The sequence below is a fragment of the Toxorhynchites rutilus genome, chromosome 3 (assembly GCF_029784135.1).
Source record: "Toxorhynchites rutilus septentrionalis strain SRP chromosome 3, ASM2978413v1, whole genome shotgun sequence".
In the NCBI taxonomy this organism is placed as follows: Eukaryota; Metazoa; Arthropoda; class Insecta; order Diptera; family Culicidae; genus Toxorhynchites; species Toxorhynchites rutilus.
In genome coordinates, this window is record NC_073746.1 from 214192413 (window position 1) to 214212741 (window position 20329).

Sequence of the window (20329 nt, forward strand, 5' to 3'; positions counted from 1 at the left end):
TTCGATGTATTCGTATTTTGATTATGCATTATTCGATATAACATTACTCGATTATGATTGCAGGTATTCGACTATTCAAATTAATCGGACGATTACTCCACATTTCTATATACACCCTCAATAATATAGGTAATGGACAAAAACAACTGACGAGCGGAAAACGAATATAAATTTGTTTTGAGTTTCGGTTTACAAATACTGGCTCAGAATGACCAACAACGACGGAAAACCTTTGCGATATAGGTATCGGATGAAAGGATATTAATAGCGGAAGACGTATATAGTATTTCGATGCCATTTTGGAAACGAAAAAGGTGGCTTCCGTTTCATTGAAAGAAAGTGTTGAAGCGAAACGAAGAAAGTATTAGAGGGAAATTAGTAACTTAGTAACTGTTTTTGCCGCAAACGGATTTTGACGATTTACATAACAAACGAATCCGAAATACCCTAAGATTTTGTTTCGGAATCTTTGCATCAAACTGACGCCATTGCATTAAGGTTCTGAGCTACACAATTGTGTGGGGAATCATCAAGCTAGGCTATCGTCAGCTCACCAAGAAAATAAATGTTCTGGAATTTAGTCATTGATTTGGTTTCGCATGACGGTAGGAAAACTCTCTCCACAAAGGATGACAGCTAAGCTGATCTAGACCAGCAATACTAACAAAACGGACTTCTGTTGAAAAGAACGCAAAACGGAGATAAATGTGTGTACATTTAATTGCTTCAAGCCGTCGATATATGGATATTTATGTACGTACGTACAGGGTGGGCCATTTAAAGTGGAAGGATTTGTTTTTGCAATAGCAAAGTAAAGAAGTGGAATTTTAAAATTTTTTTTTGAAATTCATTTATTTTGGTCCAAGGAGATTTGTTCTAACTACTTTTTGATTATGATATCTCGTAAATGACCGCCTCTGGCCTTGACCGCAAAATGTGCCCTTTTTTCGGCATTTTCCATCACTTTGCCCAATGTTTCGGCCGATATGGCAGCAATTTCTTGTCGGATATTGTCTTTCAGCGCAGCCAGGGTCCTTGGTTTACCAGTGTATACCTTGGATTTTAAATATCCCCATAAAAAAAGTCAGGAGGCGTCAAATCAGGTGATCTCGGTGGCCAGTCATAATCGCCGTTTTTCGATATTAATCTTCCGGGGAACATTTCGCGCAATAATTTGGTCGTGGCAGCCACTGTATGGCATGTAGCGCCGTCCTGTTGGAACCAGTAATTGTCCAATTCATTTTCACGAACAAATGGCAATAAAAAGATGCCTAACTCTTGCGAACGATGGCGACCTGATGTCGATGGAGTCTCTGCAACACTGGCTCGAACGGCATCAATATTCTCGTCGAAACGTCTTGGTCGTTGTCTGGACAGATGACTGGCATTACCAACACTACCAGACGATATAAATTTGGCATATAATCGACGTATAGTGTTGTCTCCAGGCGATGTTTTAACTTTATTTTTATTTTTCCACGCACGTTTAGTTAACACAATTGAGAAGTTATTTTGAATGTACAGCTGAACAATTTCGGCGCGTTGTTTAGGTGTGTATTGTTCCATGGTTAAAATTGTACTGAAATGACGCTTCCAACGCGGTATGACATTTGTTAATCTGACATCTCTGTCAAAAGTTATGGGGTTGCCAGATGCTTCCACTTTAAATGGCCCACCCTGTACATGCTTCATAACCTGTTTGGTGTTGCAAATTATGCAACAGTAATGATAAATATAAACAAGGAGGATATATAGCGGGAGGGAAACATTTGCGCTAGGGCATTAGTAATGAATCTCTGCTGAGGCAAATATTCAGCCTTTTTTCAAGCAGTTAACATTGTTTGTTTTCTGTCATCATAAAGGCTTCGTTGGTGCCTTTGACATTGCATCAATGCATTGAACTGACGCTATGGTGAAGCAGGTGTTAAGGTTGCGCACCAAAAAATTATAAGTTATTAATTTATTTGGGTCCGCGTGCCAGTTGCAAAACTCTCTTCAACTCGGATTACATTTGCGCTAATCTTAACCATAATGGTAATTCGAAGTAGTTGAGATTAACAGAAAGAGTTTATTTCGTTTATTTAGTCACGAAGAAAGGAAATGTCGTCCTGAAATCTTGTATGTGATTTGGTTTCGCTTGCCAGTAGCAAAACTTTCTCCACCAAGGATGATAGCTGCGCTTATCTCGAGCATGTATTGTTCTGCGAGGACAAGAATGAATCATCAAACAATTATCGTGAAATGATTCTACAATAAAACAAAATATTTCAGGGCGACCAAACTGGCAGAATGGTTATTTCTAAAATAAAATAATGTTCGCAGTAATAGACAAGTGACTTGAATTAAACTTCAGCGAAGCTCTACGTTAACAATGCGGTCATGTCTTGGATACAACCTCTTATAATTTTTTGAAGTCGGTTCGTGGTCCCGACTTATTTCAAATAACAGCATGCCGTATCTTCTTCTTGGATGGCACTTACGCTCCCAGTGGAACACTTGCTTCCCAACGAAGGTTTTACTTGCGTCATTTTTATTTATAACTAGCTAACCCGGCAAACTTCGTCCCGCCCATTTACTTGATTAATTCTCGAGTAATGCAGAAATTTGTGTTTTATTTGTATGGCAGCCACCCCTAAGAGAGGGGGGGAGGGGTATCTAACCACCATAGAAACATTCATTGCACCCTAAAGTTTCCATATGCCTAATTTGGTTTAATTTGCTTGATTAATTCTCGGGTAATGCAAAAATTTGTGTTTCATTTGTACGGCAGCCCCCTCTAAGAGAGGGGGAAGGAGTATCTTAACACCATAGAAACATTTATTGCATCCTAAAACCTCCACATGCCAAATTTGGTTTGATTTGCTTGATTAATTCTCGAGTAATGCAGAAATTTGTGTTTCATTTGTATGGCAGCCCCCCCTTTGAGTGGGGGAAGGACTGTCTAACCATCATAGAAACATTTATTGCACCCTAAAACTTTCACATGCCAACTTTGGTTTCGTTTGCTTGGTTAATTTCCGAGTAATGCAGAAATTTGTGTTTCATTTGTATGGCAGCCCCCCCTTAGAGAGGGGGAGGGGTCTCAAAATATCACGAAAACCTTCCCCGGCCCCAAAAACCCCTACATACCAATTTTCATGTCGATCGGTTCAGTAGTTTCCGAGTCTATAAGAATCAGACAGACAGACAGACATCACTCCATTTTTATATAAATAGATACTCAGTTGAGATTTCTATGCCGGAAAGCACGCCTTGAATGTATCTGAAGATCTAGGATACGCGTGACCCGAGATGCCAACCTTCCTGATTTTTAAGGATTTCCCAGATTTTATTTTCAGCACGCTCCCTGATATCCTGACGAACACTCAATTTACCCGGATTTTTCTGAAATAATCCTGTTTTTTCTGATTTTTGTACTCTTTACATTCGTAATAAATATACTGGTTTTCATGCCAAAGTTTTCTACCATGATAGTTCTCCGGTTCATACATGTATATATCTTACATTAAGTTAAACTGTGTACTTAACTTTTTTTTATCTCTACCCTCACTTGTTTCGTGGCTTCCCAAAGCAGTGCTAGAAAATTTCATGAAACCAGATTGTTTGACGAATTTATGAAATTACACCGAGATTATGTTTGAGGAACAACATTGCTTTATTGAAGATAATGTGTATGTAGATGTATCCCCAGAGTTATTAATGTAGGAATACGTTTCAGAGTGTAAAATTACTCAAGAGATTTTCGACGCCTAAAAGAGCATTGAACTCATTTTCCGTATAGGTCAGAAATCCACAGAGTCTTCACGATTAAACGCTCACGCAAAAATTCGAATAGCTCCTTATAATTTTTTTTTCGTTCCGTCGATGGTAACAATCATTCCCCACTTCGGGACGATAATATTCGGCTACTTGTCAGTCTAATCGGATGGTTTTTAGTGTCAAGATGTACAATTTACAAGAAAGTGTATTTTTAGTCAAATCGTATTACTCGAGCAACCGAAGCTTTAATGAAATTTTGTCCTCTTATGGTAAGAATTTCAACATCTCTCGTCGTCGATTACTTCCTCTGGGGGAACGTGAAGGTACATTGTTATGTTAATAAGCCATAAAACTTGGAGGAACTTAAAGAAGAAATAACTCGGATTTTCAACAGCATCGAAGTCGTAGTGTTAGAGTTGTGCATGAAGAATTTTGTTCGCGTCATCGGAAAAGGGGTGGTCACATCGAAAATGTCCTAAAATAAGCTTTATTTTGTTTTTTTTTAAATAAAAATCGGTCCACTTTCGTAGAAGTTATTAAAATTTGTTGCGTGAGCGGCAAACTTCGTCCCGCCCAACATTTGTTTTTTGTTATCAATACCTTCAAACATTCACGTGTTCTTACTATGAGCAAGTTCATGGGTCCAATCGCAAGACGCGAGGGGCTGCCTGCCCTTCATGCCGGGAACATAGTAGAGAAAATGTGTCGCGACGAGGGCACCTGGAACGCTGTGAACAGTGTAATCATACACATCATGTCCGAGCTACAGCGGAAGTGGAGGGCCGACCAGCGTAGTAATAACCCCTGACCATAGAAGAGGAACAAATGCGAGGGCTGTTGCAAAGTGTAGTACCCCACGAGAGTCGTTGTGACGGAGTGCGCGTTATGTTGGAGGGCACTGCCTAATCGGCGCTCCGTTGGGAAGAGAAATCCTGCGAGGGTGGCTGTGACGGGGCGCGCGTCAAGTTGGAGGGCGCTTCCTAATCGGTTCACGTCTCGACAGGTGAGAAACCCCGCGAGGGTGACTGTGACGGGTTGCGCGTCAAGCTGGAGGGCAATTCCTAATCGGTACACGTCTCGACGGGTAAAAGGAAGCCTGTGCTGCGGATGTGCGTGGCGGAGTACAACGGAAACGTAAATGAGAGGTATAGAGAAAAAGGGAAGGATCAACGCTAGTTAGCGTTGAAAACTCGTGAAGTGCATGAGCACAGCCGCCCCCTGAAGTAGTCGCCTAGATGTGGTCCCGGGGGGAATGAGGCTACGAGTAGAGGGCTTGGTTTTTGTGGGTGCGATCCCCACTCGACGTCTGGGTTATCCCTTCCCAGATAAGGCTGGAAGAGCGTTCCTCACCTCTATAAAAAAAAAAAAAAAAAAAAAAAAAAAACCTCCCCCCCCTAAGAAATGTGGGAGGAGTGTTAAAACACTTTAGAAATATTTCTTGCCCCCTTAAACCTCCACATGCCAAATTTTGTTCAGTTTGCTTGCTTAGTTCTTGAATAATGCAGAAATTTGTCTTTCATTTGTATGGCAGCCCCCCCCCCCCTAAGAGAAGGGGGAGGAGTATCTAACCACCGTAAAACATTTGTTGCACCCTAAAACCTGAACATCCCAAGTTTAGTTTCATTTGCTTGATGAATTCCCGAGTAAAAAGAAGAAAGAAGAAGGAAGAGAAATTTGTGTTTAATTTGTATGACAGCCCCCCCTTAGAGAGGGGCGAGGGGTCTCAAACTATCACGAAAACCTTCCCCCCGGCCCCAAAAACCCCTACATACCAATTTTCATGTTGACAGGTTCAGGCGTTTCCGAGTCCATAAGAATCAGACTGATAGACAGACAGACAGAAATCCATATATATATATATATATATATATATATATATATATATATATATATATATATATATATATATATATATATATATATATATATATATATATATATATATATATATATATAGGGTTGGGGAAAAAGAAATGTCGTATTTCTGATCGAAATTGGACGCCCCCCTTATTTGCAGACAGCCTGTTTTCGCAAGCCTCTTTTGAGGCAAACATAGTATCACCAAGAGCGCTTTTATAAGACCGTGGCTATTGCCATCCCCAAAAAATATTGTTTCCGCTGCATCTGGAATGTTATTTCAATATTTTCCTCATCCAAAGACTTTTAAAAGTATCTGCCAATACTCCAATTTTTTATACGATATAATTTAGGAGTTATTGTTATGTAAAAAGACCGTGCTTTAAAAGTGCCGGCAGAAAATTTTGTTTCAATTCGTGGAAAATGCAACAAGCTGACAAGTTTTCCACTGTAAGCGTTCTATTTAGGATCTACTGTGTAAGATCATGCAGTTTTGACGTAGGACTACGTCTTTCATTTCTGTATCGAGTTGTAAGTTCAAAGTTTCGAAAACGAGAGAGTGACACTTGGAGTGCAAGATTTTGACCGTTAATAACTCTTCGGCGGCTGAACGATGTGGTATGAAAATCACTTCATTCGAAAGATAAAATGTCTAATAATTATATGATTATTACTCATTGACTAGGCTGACCAAATAGTTCAGGAATAAAAACGGTAAACGTAAACCCAAAAAAAAAATATATATCTATCATTAATTATTTTTTTGAGAACTTCATTAAGTAAATAAAATCGAGAATGAATCCAATCAATCAAATATTCTAAAATGTACCCGCTTAGCTCCCTATAACGAACTAATATTTAGATACTGAAGAAACTTTGCGAGCATAATCTCTGCGAGTTTTATCATAAAATTCGGCCAATTTCAGATCAAAGTTATGTTTGACTATTATCATAGCATTTATACCATGATTTTTCTATTGTTTGAATACTGATCATCGTAGAAAAATCCTTCCGACTGATACCGATACTACCAGGCCTTACCTTACAGTCCTTACAGTCTGGAAATTTGTTTTCGTTTTCTGAACAATTTTGTCCAAAACGATTTGCACCTAGTACGAATTAGTTGCTTTACTAAAAATGTCTCCACAGAGCCTTTTGCGACTGACACGATCAAGTGTTAGTTCCTGAGTTGATATGTTTTTGCAGAGATAGAACTTGAAATAAAAGTATTCTTCAACAATATGTCGTCCAAACTGTGGCAGTATCACGGGTTAATCACGTTCGAATTGCTTCAAGCATAGGGGACCGAATCTGAGCGGGAGGTAACCCTTTTGTTGTGCAATCACCGATAGTAATTGAAAATGGGATCCCAAGACAAACACAGCAACATAGCAACGGTTCTCCAGCCTGCGTCAACGATGCGGTCTTGGACACAAGTCTCTATATATTTGAGAACACTTTACCCCTCATTAATCAAAAATACTTCTTCCTTTTCATGTTGAATAATTCTAATAGAGTCATCAAAATTAACAGCAATTTTAGTTACATCTCTTTAAACAAAGGCAATCAATCTTGACCAGGACAGCTATATTTTTTTTCTTTATACTCAAAATACGGTACAAATTAATTAAAAGACGGGAAATCGAAAATGGTCGAAAAAACTGTCCCGATCAAAACGATACCTTTGGTCAGCCTATTGTTTACTCCAAAAATTGTTTCAATAGCATAAAAAATGCTTTGAGAACAGGCTATTGAAATCACACAAATCTGTATATAACCTGGCGCCCGCTCGGAAATTCACTTAGTTGTGATTGGATAGTGACGGAGAGATGATTTCGCTCGCTCGCTCGCTAGCTTAAACACTGTACTTTTCTCTCACAACTCCATTTCTTTTCTGCAGCCCAATCGAATGGAGCGTTTAGCGAAAAACAAAGTGTGGATGACGATGCGATACAGATTGTTTACAAATGGTGACATTGGCTACGGTTTTTATGTCAGAGAAAATGAAATGTTTGATATGATGTAGAGAATATTCCACCAAATCAAAGAACCCACATTGTTTGGCGAAAGCAGGAATTTTAATGTCATTTGTTGAAGAGTGTTACAATCGATCGATGATTCTAATTGGCGGGGAGGGGAGTATTATTTGCGCTGAATATTTCTGAGGAGGAATCGATTCTTCTTTGAGCGTTAATAATTCGAAGCGTTAATAACGAAGTGGTATGATAATCACTTTATTCGAAAGATGAAATATCTAAGAGCTACATACTCTCCAACTTCTACAAGATCCTTGAATATATTGAATTGTAACACAAACAGTTAGAGTTTTAACAAGATATTTCAGACATTGTTAAATGCTTAGGATAAAGTATATTTAACGTCAACTTTTTACTAAAACATGACGAATTGTCTTCCAGGAAACTTTTAAATTTGCTTTGTTTGCATAAGCGATTTAGAGGTATTCGAAGCTGTTCCAACTATTTCCCGCTAATCCCGGTCAGATAGCTTCGATTTACGTGAAGCTTTCTTCTTCTAACCGTATCCTTGAGGATTCGCCAAATAATTAAGCACTGCTTGCATTTTCTCTGTTACCAACATTTTCTTGGTGAAATGCATCGATTTGTCCATTTTCTCTCTCAGTGAGCACTTTTCCCTTGTCTTATACAATCTTGACAATTGAAAAATACAAAAATATTTGTTTACAATCAACGCTTGCACACACACATATGAAAATCTTGCAGTGTATGGTAGTTACCAATACCAATAGACTAGAACATACTTTGAAGCGTTATTTGTTTACATTAACAGAAAGCAGCAAGATCAACATCCTGTGTCGGACGGAGTGTATAGATTGTTACTTATTGATTGCTAAGCCAAGTCCTGCGTCTACCTTGCGGTTATATCACAGATATAACCCACTTCTATATTCGTTTTTCCAATAAAATGAATGGTGTATTTGATGATAGAATCAGATTTTCAATTTTTTCTTTGTCGTTTATGTAAAAAAATATTTTTTTGTCCCCGCGTTAGCAATATTGTTTTAATTTTTGCATAACCAAAGGTGAAATAGAGTGAGCTCAGGCAGCGTCAAACAGTGTTTTTGGGGTTAACGGGCAGTAGCAACTACAGTAGAACCCCGATTATCTGCGGAATAGTCTGGCTAGCCCATTGCAAATAACGAAAATCGCGTATAACGCTATTAAGAACAAAAACTTTGGAATTCAAAATATTTCTGCATGAAAACTATGTTTTATCAATACAGAAATCATTAAACCATCCATCTACCACGTCGTGTACAGTGGTCAGATAAAGCGAAAGCCATGACCAAAATAAAAGTGCATGAGTCTATCATTCACTGACAAATTCGGGGAAGGTCTATCGATTTACTATGGAGTTCGCATTCGCTGATAATCGAGGTTCCACTGTATATTGACACCAACTTTTTCAACTGTCTCAATAGATTGTTATTTATCAAAGGTAAATGTGTGTTCCTCCTCAGGTAGGGATTATGTTCTCCGAAGTTTGTGTCGATTCCTTGCCTAGCTTCCACGCCCTTATACAGGGTTAAACGAAAGCAATGTAAGATTACTTTAAAGCAAGGTGAATTAGCCAGCTTAGAAGAAACGATACTATTTTAAAAGAATCAGTGTCAGGTTCTAGTACGATGTGAGTCCGCGGTTCCAACGCTTACGATTCACCAAGTCAATAAGTTCCAGATCACGTCCACAACTACGGTTGCTAGTCATCTCCATCTACATATACACACACATATATATATATATATATATATATATATATATATATATATATATATATATATATATATATATATATATATATATATATATATATATATATATTGGATTGGGGAAAAAGAAGTGTCGTATATTGTTAATATACTTATCGCATCGGGTCATACTATACGACAATCTGTACTACAAGTGTCGTTTTGACAGTGTTGTGATTGTCCTTTTCAGTCTCAAGTTATAGTGCGTCAAAGATGGAGTCCACCAAGCAAGAAATTCGCCATATTTAACGTTTTTACTACCTGCGAGGTAAAACTGCAACGAAGGCGGCCGAAAAAATTCGTGTAGTTTATGGACCCAATACTGTAACGATTCGCACCGCACAGCGTTGATTTGATCGATTTCGTTCTGGTGTAGTGGCTGTCGAAGATACACTCCGTACTGGTAGGTCCATCGTCGTGGAAACCGATAAAATCATTGAAATCATCCAAGTAGACCGGAATGTGAGCACTCGCTCGATTGACCAGGAACTGGGTATAGACCATAAAACCGTTTGGAACGATTTTCAGAAGATTGGATTCCAAAAAAAGCTGGATGTATGAGTGCCACACGAGTTGACGCAAAAAAAATCTTTTAGACCGAATCAACGCCTGCGATGCACTGCTGAAACGGAACGAACTCGACCCATTTTTGAAGAAGATGGTGACTGGTGATGAAAAGTGGATCACGTACGACAACCTAAAGCGAAAAAAGTCGTGGTCGAAGCGCGGTGAGCCGGCCCAAACCATCGCCAAGCCCGGATTGACGACCAGGAAGGTTTTGCTGTGTGCTTGGTGGGATTGGATCATCCACTATGAGCTGCTCAACTATGGCCAGACCCTCAACTCGGTCCTCTACTGTGAGCAGCTTGACCGTTTGAAGCAGGCGATTCACCAGATGCGGCCAGAAATGATCAATAGGATTCGTGTTGTTTTCCACCAGGACAACGCTCGGCCTCACACATCTTTGATGACCCGCCAGAAGCTGCGGGAGCTCGGATGGGATGTCCTATTGCACCCACCGTATAGTCCGGACCTGGCTCCGAGTGATTATCATCTCTTCTGGTCCATGCAAAACGCTCTTGGTGATACTAAGTTATATATATATATATATATATATATATATATATATATATATATATATATATATATATATATATATATATATATATATATATATATATATATATATATATATATATATATATATATATATATATATATATATATATATATATATATATATATATATATATATATATATATATATATATATATATATATATATATATATATATATATATATGTAGATGGAGATGACTAGCAACCGTAGTTGTGGACGTGATCTGGAACTTATTGACTTGGTGAATCGTAAGCGTTGGAACCGCGGACTCACATCGTACTAGAACCTGACACTGATTCTTTTAAAATAGTATCGTTTCTTCTAAGCTGGCTAATTCACCTTGCTTTAAAGTAATCTTACATTGCTTTCGTTTAACCCTGTATAAGGGCGTGGAAGCTAGGCAAGGAATCGACACAAACTTCGGAGAACATAATCCCTACCTGAGGAGGAACACACATTTACCTTTGATAAATAACAATCTATTGAGACAGTTGAAAAAGTTGGTGTCAATATACAGTGGAACCTCGATTATCAGCGAATGCGAACTCCATAGTAAATCGATAGACCTTCCCCGAATTTGTCAGTGAATGATAGACTCATGCACTTTTATTTTGGTCATGGCTTTCGCTTTATCTGACCACTGTACACGACGTGGTAGATGGATGGTTTAATGATTTCTGTATTGATAAAACATAGTTTTCATGCAGAAATATTTTGAATTCCAAAGTTTTTGTTCTTAATAGCGTTATACGCGATTTTCGTTATTTGCAATGGGCTAGCCAGACTATTCCGCGGATAATCGGGGTTCTACTGTAGTTGCTACTGCCCGTTAACCCCAAAAACACTGTTTGACGCTGCCTGAGCTCACTCTATTTCACCTTTGGTTATGCAAAAATTAAAACAATATTCCTAACGCGGGGACAAAAAAATATTTTTTTACATAAACGACAAAGAAAAAATTGAAAATCTGATTCTATCATCAAATACACCATTCATTTTATTGGAAAAACGAATATAGAAGTGGGTTATATCTGTGATATAACCGCAAGGTAGACGCAGGACTTGGCTTAGCAATCAATAAGTAACAATCTATACACTCCGTCCGACACAGGATGTTGATCTTGCTGCTTTCTGTTAATGTAAACAAATAACGCTTCAAAGTATGTTCTAGTCTATTGGTATTGGTAACTACCATACACTGCAAGATTTTCATATGTGTGTGTGCAAGCGTTGATTGTAAACAAATATTTTTGTATTTTTCAATTGTCAAGATTGTATAAGACAAGGGAAAAGTGCTCACTGAGAGAGAAAATGGACAAATCGATGCATTTCACCAAGAAAATGTTGGTAACAGAGAAAATGCAAGCAGTGCTTAATTATTTGGCGAATCCTCAAGGATACGGTTAGAAGAAGAAAGCTTCACGTAAATCGAAGCTATCTGACCGGGATTAGCGGGAAATAGTTGGAACAGCTTCGAATACCTCTAAATCGCTTATGCAAACAAAGCAAATTTAAAAGTTTCCTGGAAGACAATTCGTCATGTTTTAGTAAAAAGTTGACGTTAAATATACTTTATCCTAAGCATTTAACAATGTCTGAAATATCTTGTTAAAACTCTAACTGTTTGTGTTACAATTCAATATATTCAAGGATCTTGTAGAAGTTGGAGAGTATGTAGCTCTTAGATATTTCATCTTTCGAATAAAGTGATTATCATACCACTTCGTTATTAACGCTTCGAATTATTAACGCTCAAAGAAGAATCGATTCCTCCTCAGAAATATTCAGCGCAAATAATACTCCCCTCCCCGCCAATTAGAATCATCGATCGATTGTAACACTCTTCAACAAATGACATTAAAATTCCTGCTTTCGCCAAACAATGTGGGTTCTTTGATTTGGTGGAATATTCTCTACATCATATCAAACATTTCATTTTCTCTGACATAAAAACCGTAGCCAATGTCACCATTTGTAAACAATCTGTATCGCATCGTCATCCACACTTTGTTTTTCGCTAAACGCTCCATTCGATTGGGCTGCAGAAAAGAAATGGAGTTGTGAGAGAAAAGTACAGTGTTTAAGCTAGCGAGCGAGCGAGCGAAATCATCTCTCCGTCACTATCCAATCACAACTAAGTGAATTTCCGAGCGGGCGCCAGGTTATATACAGATTTGTGTGATTTCAATAGCTTGTTCTCAAAGCATTTTTTATGCTATTGAAACAATTTTTGGAGTAAACAATAGGCTGACCAAAGGTATCGTTTTGATCGGGACAGTTTTTTCGACCATTTTCGATTTCCCGTCTTTTAATTAATTTGTACCGTATTTTGAGTATAAAGAAAAAAAATATAGCTGTCCTGGTCAAGATTGATTGCCTTTGTTTAAAGAGATGTAACTAAAATTGCTGTTAATTTTGATGACTCTATTAGAATTATTCAACATGAAAAGGAAGAAGTATTTTTGATTAATGAGGGGTAAAGTGTTCTCAAATATATAGAGACTTGTGTCCAAGACCGCATCGTTGACGCAGGCTGGAGAACCGTTGCTATGTTGCTGTGTTTGTCTTGGGATCCCATTTTCAATTACTATCGGTGATTGCACAACAAAAGGGTTACCTCCCGCTCAGATTCGGTCCCCTATGCTTGAAGCAATTCGAACGTGATTAACCCGTGATACTGCCACAGTTTGGACGACATATTGTTGAAGAATACTTTTATTTCAAGTTCTATCTCTGCAAAAACATATCAACTCAGGAACTAACACTTGATCGTGTCAGTCGCAAAAGGCTCTGTGGAGACATTTTTAGTAAAGCAACTAATTCGTACTAGGTGCAAATCGTTTTGGACAAAATTGTTCAGAAAACGAAAACAAATTTCCAGACTGTAAGGACTGTAAGGTAAGGCCTGGTAGTATCGGTATCAGTCGGAAGGATTTTTCTACGATGATCAGTATTCAAACAATAGAAAAATCATGGTGTAAATGCTATGATAATAGTCAAACATAACTTTGATCTGAAATTGGCCGAATTTTATGATAAAACTCGCAGAGATTATGCTCGCAAAGTTTCTTCAGTATCTAAATATTAGTTCGTTATAGGGAGCTAAGCGGGTACATTTTAGAATATTTGATTGATTGGATTCATTCTCGATTTTATTTACTTAATGAAGTTCTCAAAAAAATAATTAATGATAGATATATATATTTTTTTGGGTTTACGTTTACCGTTTTTATTCCTGAACTATTTGGTCAGCCTAGTCAATGAGTAATAATCATATACTTATTAGACATTTTATCTTTCGAATGAAGTGATTTTCATACCACATCGTTCAGCCGCCGAAGAGTTATTAACGGTCAAAATCTTGCACTCCAAGTGTCACTCTCTCGTTTTCGAAACTTTGAACTTACAACTCGATACAGAAATGAAAGACGTAGTCCTACGTCAAAACTGCATGATCTTACACAGTAGATCCTAAATAGAACGCTTACAGTGGAAAACTTGTCAGCTTGTTGCATTTTCCACGAATTGAAACAAAATTTTCTGCCGGCGCTTTTAAAGCACGGTCTTTTTACATAACAATAACTCCTAAATTAATATCGTAATAAAAATTGGAGTATTGGCAGATACTTTTAAAAGTCTTTGGATGAGGAAAATATTGAAAGAACATTCCAGATGCAGCGGAAACAATATTTTTTGGGGATGGCAATAGCCACGGTCTTATAAAAGGTTAAAGTTTCTGTAAGTTATGCAGTTATGCTCCATACAGCGTTAGCACTCCGGCGGAGCACACTGCCGTAGTGTAAGGATTAAATGAAAATCAATAATTTTATTAATTGAAATTTTTGTATCGGCTTCTCATGCCTTTGCAGCTGTCAGGAAATATCTCATGGAGTGGGGTAAATCAAAAATGACGTTGAGTTAAAAGTGAAGTGGGCGGCCTAGGACTTTGTGACATCACTTGTAATAGGCATGGTATAAAATTTGTCAGAGTAGGGAGGAAGTGCACGTAATTTTTGAGTCGCACCAATGACTGATATGCTCCAAACGTAAAACGCAAACATACTTTGTTAAGGCTTTCTGGCTGGTTCATCACTGGGACAAGGTTTTGCTCCCATTCCGATGAAACAATGTCGGGACTAAGAATTTTACTCGTGACATTTAGCGTGAGAGACACGGATGTTAACCACAACGCTAAATCGACTCCACCGTATAGCTTCCTCGAGCGCTACTTTGCCTTCTAATTCTGTTATGAATGGTCGGAATGGTCCGGCACAATTTGTGCCCCAAAAAGCTTCCTATTCCAGCCCTTCTCTTCACTTTGGTCTGATGTAACTCCTGTTAACAGTTCGGCTGAAAAATTCATAAGGTAACCGCCCCGAATGGGTTATTTGAACTGATTGAGAAATAAAGATTACCTACGAATTAGAAACTTATCGTAATTTGTGTTAAATTGACGTTGATTTTGTAAAGGAGTGAGAGTTTTCCGTCTGGCTCTATAGTTATGAATCCCTGGAATTTTAGTTTTTTTATGTTCGCACCTGAACACAACAATAAAGTTGAAATGGCCAATCTTATAAATGAAGATAGTTATTGTATACTACACTATATACTTCAATTCAACTGACTTCTTACATATATCTGGAAACTCAGAAAAAATGAGTGGTTCTATAGTTGTGAAACGCAGTGTAGTACTCTTTCGGTTTTTTTCCAAAATAGGCCTCTGTTTCGGAATCACTTCATCATCGGTCTTAAATTTCTCGCCAGCGAGAATTCCCTTCAGGTCTGCGAACAGAAAATAGTCGCTGGGGGCCAGATCTGGAGAATACGGTGGATGCGGAAGCAATTCGAATGCCAATTCATGCAATTTAGCCATCGTTTTCATTGATTTGTGATTTTTCCATTTTTTCACAATACCAAAAGTTGCTCCACTCTCAATACTGTAACTCACGAATCAATCGATCGGTTGCTATCAAATTTTGACACGTATCCATTGAAAGATTGTGCTTTGTGATAGTCAAGTAGTTTTTTCGCCATCTAGACGTCAATCTTATGATCTTTTCAGCCGAACTGTTGTGTAACTTCATTGCAAATATGCTTAAATAGAGTGTAATACTTACGATGCGTTCATCTTCCACGACTTGGTCTGCCAGTACTTCGATGGCTTCATTCATCGAATGATAATTCCGCTTATCCTTTTTCGATTTACTGCGTACCAGACTCGAGCACCGATTCTTCAAGTTCATCTCATTGCAATGTGAGAAGTCGCCAAACGGAGGTGAGCTGAACCTTTTTAGATTCAGCTGTGAGTAAGGTAGTGATGGCGGTGGTTGCGTCGATCCAATCTTGTTACGCGCTTGACCAGAGTCATCATCTTCATTGTAATGATCTGCGCTGTTGTTGAAATTACTGTTCAGCACAGTGAATTTACTTCCACCGTAGCGTTCACTTATTTGGGACTTAGCACTACAATAATCACCATTTGAAGCATCACATTCAGGGACAGATTTTATAGGTAAATGCGGAATTGGAGGCGTCACATTGTTGGTGCAAACAAACGAAGAACGACGTGATGAAGAGTTGGTAACTGGTGTTGGAGTCGTTGATCCACAATAGCTAGTGGATCGTCGCGAGCGATTTGAATCGATAGTATTCCTGGGGAGCAAAGATATGAATGATACAAAAATGTTAATATTCTTAGTTTATATTATATTATGAATGTGGAAATGATCGGTATGGATTCGTAAAATTATAATATCAAGTACAGTTAATATATACCTTTTTGTGCACTGTGGACTTCTGAAAAATACCGGCGTAAGCGGCACGAAATAACCTAGCTGAGGTGCGACGTTATCCGGCGAATGATAAGTTCCAATCGTAGCTATTGGGGTTGGTATCTCATCGCCGAAATCCTCTTCCGTAGTTGTGCTAGATTGCAGAGGTTCGTCTGCATAGTTATCGTCTCCGACACACTCGGGAACAGTGTAGCAAGTTGCACTGTTACCATTCGGTATAATCATATGTTGATGGAAATGAGATGAAAATTGATTCCGCATCGCAGCACTTGAATTCATTGTTAAACTATTGGAGTACTTTATTTATTTATTTTTATTAAATTCCTTTATTTTTACAGGCTCAGTTACATAAGTTTAAAGGAGCCGAATTCTTAATTATATTTTTATTACTATACATAAACATTTTCTAAATCTAAGGTAAGTAAGGTAGAAAACCGATTACTCGTGGTCTACTCGAGTTTAGTAGGGTGACATATTTGTTCAGGAAAAGGATGGGATATAAGGAAATTGTTACAATAATGATAATCTCACACACTCAATTCTTAAATCTATTCGTATATCTATTGTGTATTTACATTTCAACTTATTCTACTGTTTGTAGCAAGGGGACCAATTGCACGCAAAGGATATAAGGATATAAGGATAATCACACACGAACATCGATAGCTTTAAGGAAAATATAGATTTGGGACATGTAATCAAGGTCTAACCGAGCCAACACATCTCTCACCGGCACATTGGGCTGTCTTCCTCTAGCACTGAGGGAGTTTTCTAAATTCGATCTGGCGACAAGATACAACTCGCACGACCAAACAACGTGCTCGATGTCGTGGTAACCGTGGCCACAAACACAAAGATTGCTGTCGGAAAGATTAATACGAAAGAGTAGCAATTGGAGTACTTGGTAATCTCGATCTTTGAGCGAATTAATTTATCACCTTGAACAAATTTAGTGATTGTATAGTTACCACTTTTACATATTTACATAATTACTGATTCAGTTGAATATTTTTGTTTTTCATTCCATTCACCAAATTTTTTGAAAATTTTGAAATTATCATACCGTTTTGTCTCAAACTCCGAACACTTAAGCTTTTTTGACCAGTAAACAGTGTCTCATTACTCAAAATGGTACATTTTCCCAAAATCAATGTGGTTCTCGGATACAATAGAGCCTTTTCTTTCATTTGGCTATCGTAAAATCAATTTAAGAATTCATATTCATAGTGAAAAACTAAAAATATGTTTGATTACTTTTGTCTCAAATTCCGAACACCCAAAATGCAATTTAAAAAAAAATCCACTTTTGAACTACTAGACCGATACAGATGATCGATATATCAAATCAAAGCGAATTAGCTATTCTTCATTGGAAAATAGAATACTCTCGAAAATTTGGATATTGTGCTTCGAAACTTGATTCAAATTCCGAATTTGCTAACGCAAACATTTTATCTCTGGTTTTGACCTGAGAGAGAGGAGCCAGCTCGCGTTTGTTGTGATCGCCCTTATGTCAGCGCGAACCAGTCACGGTGAACCAAGGGGAAGTATTGGAATATGTAGAAAATTTTAACATGATATTTTTTCGCAAGACATTTTATAAGAAAATAATGTTGACGTCGGACTACATCTTTCATTTCTATACCGGGGTGTAAGTTCAAAGCTTCGAGAACGAGAGTGTTACATTGGAGAAACAGAATTTTGAGCAATAATACCTGCCGGTTGAAAGAAATGGTATGATAACCGCTTCATTCGAAAGAAAAAATATCTACGTGTTATATGTGTGTTACTTATTGATCCAAAAATTTGTTTCCAAAGCTCAAAAATTGCTTTGAAAGCAAGCTATTGAAATCACAAAAATCTGTATATAAGCAGGTAGCAGCTCCGAAATCCTGATGAATGGAGTCACCACCAAGAGCATGTTTGTGCAAATGAAGGGCACTGGAGCATCGTGTTCGTTCAAGCAAGGCCAAAAAGGAGTCCACCGAAGAGAAGAATAGTATCGCTAAGAAGGCGACCAAGAAAGCGTCAGCATCGAGCTGGTGTGGCTGCCCGGAAGCAAAAGTCAAACAAATCCTCGAGCATCGCTGCATACAAGCCGAAGCCATAGAAATCAGAAGCAGCTTCGTTAAAAACTACCGTCGCCACACATAACGCACAACACGAGAGTGTTTTCAGCAAATCAAATCCAGTTCTTTTCAGAAAGAGTATATCAAATACTGCGCTCAAATACATTCTTTTCGTAATTTCTTCGATCAAGTGCGATCAACGTAAAATTACATCTTTCGAGAACTTATAAGGGGTACAATGAATCTTGAGAAAAACAAACGGGAAGTGGGTATTGTGAGGAAGGGCAGAGTGCTTATTAAGAATGCAGACACAGCATCATTTTGATGGAACCTATTCTTATTTCCATCGGACACAAACAAAATTCCCTCAAAATGCACCTGGGAGAAATCAATGTTGACTCTTTTCATTGGGAGATTAGCGCTTATTTTGTATATTCCACATACGCTGCATATTCAAATTGTATCGGAGAATATACAATTATGGCTCACATTGCAAAAATCGATTCACCGAGCTTGCAGCAATAAATCAAACTGGAACCAGTTAAAGAATGAAAGAATTCACGAAAATTGAATGAACGATCGGAAAAAGTCACAAATGAGCGCAAAACACCCATTAATTCACACAAGAACTCCACCGGTAAGCAAATCATAAAAATCAGTTTACTTCTTATTTCGGATATTTTTTAGAAATCATCGAAATAGTTCTTTTAGACAACTATATCGGAATTATCAAAAGTAAAAAAAAAACTTGTTCGAATGAGCCGATGCTGCTGGAAGTCATGATGTGGGCTGACCTGGTACATATTTTATTATTTCCTGATCATGTAAGTGCTCGAATTTTTATCCCCCATATATTCCTGTTAGGCGTAGTCCTAAGTCAAAAATAAAATCGCGGATAAAAACGCACAAATGATCTCACAAACAAAAGTTCACGTCAAGTTTCAACACTTTTCTTATAAATGAATGACAACAACTTGCTTGATTGAAATTGTCCGATTTGAATTTTCTTGATGAGAATTCGTAAAAAGAATAAGAAGAAAACAAACTATCTGTCATTCAGCTGGCTCCTCTCTCTCAGGTTTTGACAGAGACAAAACGGTACTGTTTTCTTTGCGATGGTGAGTGTTCAAAAAAGCCACCTACTATGCTCTTCAAGTTAATATAAATAAGCAACCCCTTGGTTCAGCGAAATTAAAGAATTAAAGAATAGGAAATAGTTTAGAGAATTATGCTTCCCTTTTACATATTTATATAGATAATAAACGTTTGATAGTATTGGGAAATAATACACTCTGTCCAACTTCTATAAGACCAGGTGATGATCTTGCTGCTTTGTGCCAATATAAATAAACAATGATTCAATTTATATTCTAGTGTGTTGGTATTGGTGACGACCAGCCACTGCATGATTTTCATATGTGTGTGTGCAAGCGCTCAGCGTAAACCAAAGGTTTTGTATTTTTTATGTGTCAAGTTTTATAGGACCAGTTACATTTTTCCGTTGTTTCAGTTGTTTTGATCAATAAATTGCCGAAAGGAATAGTGCTCACGAGAAAAAAGAAAGGCAAATCGATGCATTTCACCAAGAAAATGTTGGAGAAATTTCTCGTTGGATTGGACGAACCCATCAAGTAGTGTTCAGTTATTTGATGAATCCTCAAGGATACGGTAAGAAGGAGAGAGCTCCAAGTAAATCGAAGCTCTCTGATCGGGATAAGTGGGAAATAGCTAGAACAGATTCGAATACAGGTCGAACTCGATTATATATAGTCGTCCACTTTTTTCAACAATTATTTTCAAATCCTATACATAATCGAATCTCATGAAAAAAATTTTTCATTAATGTATGAATGTCAAACATTAATAGAAAAATAGCTTTTTTGTGATTCGATTATGTATTGGATTCGAAAATTAACGTTGAAAGTGAAATTGCGATTATATATAA

General features: G+C 37.7%; 1 protein-coding gene across 11 annotated transcripts in view; it reads right to left on the minus strand.

The window, feature by feature from the left end:
- Positions 1–20329, minus strand: part of LOC129776724 (tight junction protein ZO-2) — a 139953-nt gene that overhangs the window by 86382 nt on the left and 33242 nt on the right. For 10 of the 11 annotated variants that reach the window (XM_055782534.1, XM_055782533.1, XM_055782535.1 and 7 more), the window contains one exon: positions 15641–16175. In XM_055782534.1, coding sequence (XP_055638509.1) covers positions 15641–16175 — 535 coding nt within the window. Of the gene's footprint in view, positions 1–15640; positions 16176–16298; positions 16610–20329 lie in introns of those variants that run through there. The other variant, XM_055782532.1, reaches the window with a different exon arrangement.